General features: G+C 36.8%; 1 protein-coding gene across 1 annotated transcript in view; it reads right to left on the reverse strand.

Annotated features, from left to right (window-relative positions):
* Positions 1–206: 206 nt before the first annotated feature.
* Positions 207–9,921, reverse strand: part of TEK (TEK receptor tyrosine kinase) — a 37,019-nt gene continuing 27,304 nt past the window's right edge. Inside the window, 12 exon segments of the mRNA XM_031060291.1 lie at positions 207–420; positions 562–661; positions 1,158–1,254; positions 2,362–2,402; positions 2,980–3,050; positions 3,939–4,052; positions 4,509–4,699; positions 5,036–5,146; positions 6,094–6,304; positions 7,541–7,698; positions 8,205–8,504; positions 9,761–9,921. The exon segment at positions 9,761–9,921 is cut by the window's right edge and continues 12 nt beyond it. Coding sequence (XP_030916151.1) covers positions 346–420; positions 562–661; positions 1,158–1,254; positions 2,362–2,402; positions 2,980–3,050; positions 3,939–4,052; positions 4,509–4,699; positions 5,036–5,146; positions 6,094–6,304; positions 7,541–7,698; positions 8,205–8,504; positions 9,761–9,921 — 1,630 coding nt within the window. The 3' untranslated portion in view covers positions 207–345.

The raw sequence follows: 9,921 nt of genomic DNA on the forward strand, positions 1-9,921 counted from the left end.
GAAAAACCCTCTAAGATGTCAATACCTAATGCATTACAATATTTATGTAGACATTATATCTACATATATCTAGGAAAAAAGAATACCCTGTGAAGGAAACAGCAGATTTCATGACTTTAGTCTATACCGGCTTTGGACAGTATATACACTTCTACAGCCTGTGAAGGCAGAGGTGTATATCACTGTGTGATATACACACGCATAACTGTGGTGAAACAGTATTGCTGTATTATATATTGTTAGAGCTATACACAGTTCTACACAGCAAATCACATTTTGGGCTCCAGCAAATTGAATTTTGGTTTTCTGTAATACATCATTGATGAATGAAGATTTTTTTCTGTCTTAAGCAGCTTCTTCAGCGGAGCAATCAATGCCTGCATAAGTAAATTTCTCATATAGCGTAGTATTCACATAGGTCTGGAAAGGAAATAAGCAGAGAAGATGTGATGCAAGGTGCATTACCTCAAGAACTCTAAATAATATTGAAATTATGCATAGCCTAATTATTTATATAAATGTAAGTATATATATTTACATAAAATAGAGTTTTATTCTTACCTTCCTGTCTTCTAACATCCTGTTCAGTGACACCAGTATCTGAGCAAATGATGGTCTTTCATATGGTTTTTCTTTCCAGCACTGTCTCATTAGGTCATACCTTTAAAAATCCAACACCAGCATTTGATAGTTTAGATACAAAGGTTAAAGTTACAAATATTTGATAATTTAAAGATTGTGCACATTCCACTTTTCAGAGGGAAATGGTTTTCTACATAGCTGAAGTTACATTTTCCATAGTTGGTTGCTGTCACAAAAGCACTTTCTTTTACTCTGGAATAATCAAAAAGCTCTCTTTGAGCTAAAACCCTGGTGTTTTATGTAAAGAACAGGATAACTGGCTGGAACAGAGAGCCTGGGAAAGTATTCATGGCAAATTAACATTGTATGTTGTATACAAAAGGACTTATGCCCTTTTAAATTTTTTTAATGTAGTTTTTATGTTTTGTGTGCTTTTTTAATTTTTAATGTAGTTTTAAAATTTTCCAGTAAAAAAAAAAAAGCTTTTCAGTTTCTTGTAGAAATCTTCTATTTTCTATAGCTGAGGTTGCTGTTATTCTATTTCTTTTTTGGTTTTTTTCTGAGGCAATACTCACACTTCATCGTCACAGTTGAGAGGCTTCTCCAGTCGGTACCCTTGAGGGAGTTTTTCGTATAGTTCTGCACATGTCATTCCACAATATGGTGTTCCACCTAAAGTTTAACCATTGTCATGAATAGAAGCAGTTTTTAATAAAAAAGAAAGTTTAATTTCATAGTAGAAATTGAAATTACTAACATAGTAACAGCTAAATTAATCCAAAATTAGGAGGTATTTTGAAGCTACATTTTTCTTGTGATGCTTCCTTACTGCTTGATGCACAATATGGAGGAGAAAAGTAAAATTAAGCGTCAATTTTCTCATCTGTGTGGCTGGCCTAATTTTCTCTACAAGTCTGAGGGCCAGGATCTGATAGTATTCAAAATATTTTTTCAATAGCGTTGACATCACTGGGCAAGTCATTCCTTCATTAGCATCATAATGATAAGATCTGTTATGGACTCATGGAGCTCTTACTCTCAGCTGGTTTTGCCCCTTTCTGTAGGTATTTGGTTGCTTGGACTCTTGATTTTCCACGCTGCATCCATATCTAGTGCAAACTCATTTAGTAAAGAAAGCCAGGAACAAATCAGAAATTCAGAGTCCATTTGGCAATGTGCGCCTCAGTCAGTGGCCTCTCCTGGCCAGCAGACCATGGGCACATCTCCAGGGCAAATCACAAGAGAGGTGTAACACAGTGATTTTGAGTGGTGCAAGGCTGTATCACAATCATGATGGGTAGTGGTATCTGCAGAAATGAACTCTAAATTTTATTTGAAGGTTAATGATCAAAAGTTTTCTTCATTAATATTTGGAGTAGGAGGTGATTACTTCCCCACCCTGCAATGTCATTAAAATATAAGTCTTGATTTGAAATGCAGGAAGGCTGAGGAAAAGCCACCCTTCAAACTCAAAACATATTGTACTAAGTCTATATATCATATGATATCCTGGAATTTATATTTAGGTATGGCCTGGGTTTTACAGCGTAAGGAAAACCCTTATGCTGTCATTATGGTTCTTTCTTATTTAAAGTGGTACCTGGATTGAAAATTTGACAACTGCATTTCCAAGCATACTGAACCTAAATAAAATGTAGCAGAATAAAACAGAAAGAAAATTGAAATCTGTTGTGAAACAATATTTTTTAAAAGACTGAGTGAATAGAACTGCCTTGTTGCAGATTGTTTATTTGTGCAGTACAAAATTCAGGTACTTACCTAAACTAACAATTTCCCATAAGAGGACACCATATGACCATCTGCAACAAAGGGATATTATGAAGTGCAACAAGAATTAATATTTTAAAATGGTAAGTAGTTTTACTAGTATTCAGGGAACACAGGGAAGTGTGATGTTTTCCTGTATTTTTTATAAAGTGTTGTATAATGATGGGGCTTGTAGAATCAGAAAACAGGAAAATTAGCAAAATTAATTAATTCTGAGTCAACCAAAGACCTTTATCAGATTGTGAGCTTTCAGCAAATACTGAAATGACAGAATTTCTTTTCCAAATACAATTTCTAATTTCCTAAATAAAATACAAATTTCTTCTGGATTTCCCAGATATTCATCAGGACTCAAATTTTGAATAAGAAGTACAGCTAAAGTAGCAGGGCACATCCAAGTAGTTTGTGAACACAGAACTTGATCAGACTCTGAGGAAGAAATAAAAGTAACTTTTTTGTTATGGGTTTTATTTTTTGCTTCCATTGCTTACTTATGGTGACATTACTACTGAGTATTTTAAGTGTGGATGTCTCATGCTAGTTCTCAAACTTTCCTTCTTATGGAAAAATATATATGTTTTTTTTAATGCCACTTGAACACATACTTACACATCACTATTTGTGGTGTAAACACTGTAATTCAAAGATTCAATTGCCATCCATCGCACTGGAAGCCGTCCCTAGAAATTATTTAATGAAAGTTTATTTTTCACTTGCTGGTATAGCAATATTGCAGTTTGTATGCCAACAGTCATTCTGTGTTGCCTTAGTGAAAACTGACTTTATGCAAGTAAACTTTATCAAGTAAATAAACTTACTAAACTTGAGCAGTTTTACAGAAGAAATTCTGTATTTTGAGAGTGGTAAGACACTGGAACAGGTTTCCCAGAGAAGCTGTGGATGTGGGAGTGTTCAAGGCCAAGTTGGATGGGGCTCTGAGTAACCTAGTGTAGTGAAAGGTGGGGTTGGAACTAGATGGTGTTGAAGGTACCTTTCCAAACAAATCATTCCATGATCCTATGATTATATGATTTGCTTCCCAAAGGAACAGTTCACATGAAAGCTAATAAAAGAATTATCCAATCAGCATCAAGATGAAATGTAAATAATACCTCAGATGATGCCTCTGGCCATCATGTTGCCTTGACAACACAGTGCTATTTCTGGTCTTTAGCTACATGATGCTTATTACATACCTTCTTTCAGATCTTCCAAAGCACTAGTTCTGGACACATCCTGATGTACGTCTGGTTACCTTCTTGCTAATTTTGGCCTTGTTCAATAGAATTAGACCAGCTTGACTCATCTATTTTACTGTCATTGATATTCATATAAATAATTTTAAATTACATTTTATATTATAGACATGGTATAGGATTTATTTTCAAGTAGATGTATTTATATGTATATTAATAAGCATGCATATTTTACATGGTAATTAATAAAATTTAAATAATCAATTCTATAATACCCATAAATTTGTGTTTTTCTTCATATGAAAACACAGATTAAGAAATAAGAAAGCAAAATTAAGAAAACAGTCTGTATCAATTTGTTTTGATCCTTACCATGGTCTTCTTAACGTAAACTTCCTGACCTCTTGATAAGCCAAAGTCAGCTATTTTTGCAACATAATTTTCTCCAACCAAGATGTTTCTTGCTGCCAAATCTCGATGAATAAACTAAAATAATGATGATGATGATAATGATAACAATAATACTAATAGTAATAGCAATAACAATAATAATAATAGTAATAATAATAATGTAATAATGTAACAAAATAAGGGAATCAGTATAATTGAGTTTTACATGTATTCATTTACTGCTATATTGAAAATTGCAACCTTTTGGAATAAGAACATAAAACAAAGAAAGTGGCTTGGTATGTCACTACCAAGAACATTTAAACTTTATCTGAAAATGAAAGCAGTTAAATACCATGTTGTTTTAAGTTTTAATGCCTCTTCCATGATTCTCCATGACATAATATTTGATAAGTTTAAATAGAGACAACAAAATAAATCTCATTCAGTGTGTGCTATAGAAGGTAAAATTAAAAATTAATGTAATTAAAGGGCATATTCCCTGGAAAAGTATTTTCCATGCTTTCAGTGCATAGAGAGTTGAAGACTGACCTGTTTCTGGCTCAAGTAGTCCATCCCTCTGGCAACATCTGCTGCAAAATGCAGAAGTTGCTGAGAGGAAAGTGTAGATGCAGTACTGTTGGCAATAGCAAATGCTGGGTCTGTCTCTAGTACTCTGCTTTTCCGAAGGAAGTCCAGTAGGTTTCCATGGGGAGCATATTCAATAGCAAGGTAAAGATATCCTAACAAAACATCAGATAGTGAGCATATCACAAAGTAAGAGATGGTCAATTGTAATTTTGGGAAATTTACACTACCTTGAGTGAAAAAAGGAAATAAACACTGGAGTGAAATGTCAAACAGGCTAATTTCTAGGAGTAGAGGAGAATTTAGAGCTAATGTTGAACATAATTTCTGGAGTATTAATGGGGGCTTGTAGATCTAAACACAAGTTTATCTGACCTTTTAACAAATGTTGCACAGGGGCCTGCTAGTGTTTCTCTGGACTGTGTGGGCTATATTGTGAGAGGGGTTTTTTAAACTAATTTTTAAAGTACATGCATTCGATAGCATCTTACCTCTATGTTCACATGCTCCCAAAAGATTTATGATGTTGGGATGGTGACCAAGTTTACAAAGAACTTCAAGTTCTCCAGCAAAATCTCTGTGATCATCTTTTGAGGCATACTCTGAAAATCAAAAAAGCACACATTTATGTTTTAGTTGTAACTGAGTTTATAACAATGCATTTTTTTAATTATGAAGACTCCATGTTGCTTGGGTTATTACTGTTTCAACTCCAGTAGAAAGAGAAAAACTGTAAGATACATTAGTATTTACAGAAAAAAACAGGATTTTTCAATCAGAGGAAAAAATTGTGAGAAACAAGTGTCCCTAGAAGCTATCTGCAGAGAAAGGAAGTATCTTAACACACCCTATCACTCTCCTTCTTACCTGACAGCGTAAAATATTGTAGCAGGTCTTATGAAAAGGAGCTGCTTAAAAATCCTTCCATATGTGTGCTGTTGATTACTTCTGCCGGTATGCAGACATTGGCTATTTTTAAATTAATCGTCACACTTAAAAGTGTTTTTCAATTTGCCTAGATAATGACCTGCTGAATTACAATAAAACATGTACGTTCTTGCAGTATTGTACACATTGTAGCTCTGCCTGGAATGTAGCTGTCATACCCAGTGAAGAAAAAGAAAGGTAATGATGCCCATGGTGTGTGCTTATATGAATGCTTAGGTGCAGTTGTGTCTGAACAGCTATACTGAACAAGATGAACTAATGCTGTGCCCCAAGAGATGCTCTCTGCTCCTGTATATCCAATGCATCTTGCCTTGCAGATGAACTCATGTGAAGCTCATGAATTGAAAAGGTCTATGAATTGAAAAATACACGATAGTTAATGGTATCAACCACTGAGGAGAAATGGAAACCAACTTTACCCATCAGAAATACAGTCACTGACAAATCTTGGCCTAGTGACACCTGATACAATTTAATTAGCAACTTTGAATATTTATTTTAGCTTTAAAAGAGGGCTGCTAAGCATTTTGTATGACAGAGAAACATTTGAAATACACAATCAAGAAAACTCTTTAGTCACAGAATCCCTGGTCTTTACTACCTTTCATCCTTTTTATTGCAGCATCCATGCGTAAGCCATCTTTCTTAATGCGTGCTTTCAAGACTTGCCCAAAGTTACCTTCCCCAATCACATCTTGAAATTTTATGTCATTCCATTCAAGAACTGGATAAATAGTAGGATCTGGACTGTTTTTGGCCTTCCTACTCAGAGTGAGAGTACCTGAGTTAAACTGCAGAGCTGGCTCTTCCCTCTGCAACAGAATTAAGAATGACATTAACTGAGATTTCTACTTCACTGAGCAACACCCTGATTACATTTCCAAAATGCCTATGCTCACTCATCTACACACACACGCACACACACACACACATACAGAGATGTACACGTACAGCAGACTGAGTACGTTAGACAGTTACATCTACTTTACCTGCAACAAGCAGTTCTGCCCAGATCCACAAAATAAATCAGGCTTCTAAATTGATCCTTTTAGATCTGGGCCTCCTGAACAGTTTATAATCATTTTGAAGATGAAGGACATGGGCAAAAATAATGCGATAAAACATCTCAAAACCAGTTATAAGTCTCAGGCTTAAGCTTTATTTCATATTAGGCTTAATTAAATCTTGTGCTGGTCAGGCTGAGCAGGCAAGGTGATACAAGAAGAAGCAAGAAAATAAAAAGAGAGAGGAAATTATCTTCCTCCATGCTTAAGGAGACATCTCCTCTTCAGTTACACATTCTCATGAAATACTGCTGTGGGAAAAGTTTTAGGACTAGGAGACGAAGCTATTCTGTTTGGCTGGCAGACTGATCATAGAATTGGGTGAGGCTCTCACCCCTGTTTCTGAAAAAATCTATTTAGATATGAAGGAGCTATTTGGGCCAGCTTCATTCTGCCCCACAGGTTCCCCTCTGGAGGCAGAGAAAAGCAACAGAGAGTGATTTAGAGACTGCAGCAGGATACAAAGAAATATGTGTGTATAGAGAGATATCTCCATGCGATGTTAAAATCGTCAGCAATTTCCTCACAGCTTAAACTCTGATGTTGCTGTTGATAGATCCCTGGTGTACTGTCCCCAGGTTGAAAATGGATGAGCATGTATGAGCAGCTGCTGATGCTCAAAAGCAAAATTAAATATTTGGTAGTTTTCAAAATCAGGCATGACTTCATAGAGGCAGAACAGGCTCCTCTATTCTGTCTGGCTTGGTACTTGTCATACACAAGTGTGACAAGGCAGAAGAGGGAGCACAGCAAATGGTCTGCAAACATTTTTTCAAGTCAAGTTTTCTACCTCCTAGCCTATAACTGTAGCCTACTAGCTTTAGCTTTGGGGTCACAGATAGAGAAGCTTTACAACAGTACTAATTGCACACATAAAGAGAAGACAGTGTTTGGGAAAGCCAGGAAAAAGAAATTGGAAGAAAATACAGGAAAAAATGAGCTAAATTCAATAATCAAACTGACACAGGAAAGCTGGAAACCCACCACTACATTTTGGAAAGCCTGAGCCATTCGACGCTGGAAGTTGGCTCGCTTTAACTGTAGCATGATGAGAAAGGCCAGGAGAATTGTTACACAGGTCATCCCTGCAGATCCAAGGATAGCAATAAGCAGCATTTTGCCTCCTTTTGATTCATATGTAGCTGTTGAGGAAGGACAAAAAACTTCATCATAATTTTCAGCTTATTTTGAATTATTAGCAATAATATACATTAGCAATGTGTAATTGAATACTCCTCTCTTGTAAACTGTTTAAAGAGCTAGGGATACATCCTTTTGTTTTCCAAAAATGTCAGAAACATTGAGTGCTCTGAATTTCAGGTGTATGAGCACCTAAATATTCTATTTAATTCAGTCAGAGCAGAGATGAGGCCACATTCAATGATCTAATGATCTTGCTGCATGCAGCTCTTCAATTTTTGAGTCACTGGGCCCTTTTTAGTGGATATACAGAAATGGTGCATGTCGTCACTTCATCAATACCATGCAGTGAAATAAGAATTAAATTTTGGTGGCGCTGTGTTGTGTGTCAGAATTAATAGCAAAAGAAAACTCAGATTAAAACGTTAGTATTATGATAATGTCTTAGCTAACTAGTTTATACAACCAGTCCTGGTGTGTGCAAATCCAGTGTGGTGGATTAACGAACCTTTTGTTTCTGGAAGGGTCTTCAGTTCAAATGATGTATTCGGGTTGCTCAAGCCAATGTTGTTCTGAGCGTTAATCTGAACCTGGTACACAGTGTCTGGCTCAAGGCCCTTGAGCTGATATTGAGTAATGCTGGTGTTCTTTATGATAATATCAATTTGGTTGTACTCAGCCTTGCCATAAATTTTGTAGCTGATGATGATGGAGGAGATGGAATGACCCTCAGCAGCTGTCCAAGAGATGACTGAAGATGTGTCTGTGGTGTTGGAAAACCTGATGTTGTTCGGTGCAGGAGGGATTCCTGAGAACAAACACAAACACACAAGGCATTGGCTTGTACATCCACCTCTTTCTCCTTTCCACAGAGAGCAAAACATTTTCCTTGGCGCTTTTGCTGTTCTAAACACAATTTGTTGATGAGCTATGGTAACTGAATGCAATAATTTTATGATCTTGATGTGCTGTCATCCTTGTAGCAGTATTCCATACTTCCAGCAGAGGTTGGAGTGGCATTCAACATATTCTCTTGGATGAAGATTCACATCCTCTGAGCTGTATGCAAGCACACCCTATTTCCTTTCAGATTAATGCAAAAAGGATTAATATCCTTCTTTACTGTATCATCATTCCCTTGTAATTCCCATGTCCTGTACTTTCACTGCTTCAGAGAGCAATTACCTGTCAGGCTGTTAGAAAGAAAGGAAATTGATACCAACACTTCCAAAAATCTAATCAGAAAACTACCAGCAGGGGTGAGTGCTACACTTGCAGATGCAGCCATGAATATTAAGCTAAGTACCTTCTCCTGGAAAACAGTACCCTTTTGTGTTTCTTAGTGCAGTTTGGTGTCAGAGCTCAGGAAAATGGAGAGTCCCATGACAGCCATTGATACTTCCACTAACATGTGTAGGATTTCAGTGAGGGCCTCCTTACATGACCTATAAGGAGGAAGAAGCCCACCCTTCCAGTGTGTGGTAAGGGCAGCGTCACCCCTCAGCCATTCAGATGGACAGTGTTCAGATGGTACTTCATTCAGATAGGGCATTTGTTGTGGTGTTGTGAAAGCACAGTGCTCACACTCAGGGAGCTCAAGGGTGATCTTCAGTGTAGCACACTTAACTACTCTTTGCTCACAGGGGTTTTACCTTGCATTGTATCTTCTCTTCTTTAAGTGCTGACTATTTCTCTATTGTCATAGCCGAATTGAGTAACAAAAGAGCTTGGAGTAGTGAACTCTGATGGCTCATCATTCTGAGGAGGAAAAAACGCTACTTGTGTCAGAAGCATGAGTTGCACAGAAATGAAGATGTGGATTCTCAAGCTTGTTTTTCTCTGTTTAAAAGAAACCCACCTTAATAGTTCCTGACAATTTCCAGCAGAAGAATTCCTTTGGATGCTGAGCTTTCTGAATATAGCAATAACAACCATAAGCGATCATCAGGAACTAAGCGTTACCAAAATAAAGTATTACATTTAATGTAGTCATCAAGTGACTATTGGTCTGATCACTGGGGGTAACATGAAGAATTAAACAGAAGGATGTGAATCAGCACTTACTGTCACTGAAAGTCCATGCATACAGATAGTTGCTCCATTCTCCTTGGGACCTGGTGTTCACCCGTACCCTGCACATGTATTGCTGTCTAGGCTCAAGATCTTTAATGATCAAGGTGGACATATTTCCTGGCACTTGAGTAATAACACTGCTCTCGTCACCG

This window comes from Geospiza fortis, unplaced genomic scaffold, assembly GCF_000277835.1.
Source record: "Geospiza fortis unplaced genomic scaffold, GeoFor_1.0 scaffold240, whole genome shotgun sequence".
NCBI classification, from domain to species: Eukaryota; Metazoa; Chordata; class Aves; order Passeriformes; family Thraupidae; genus Geospiza; species Geospiza fortis.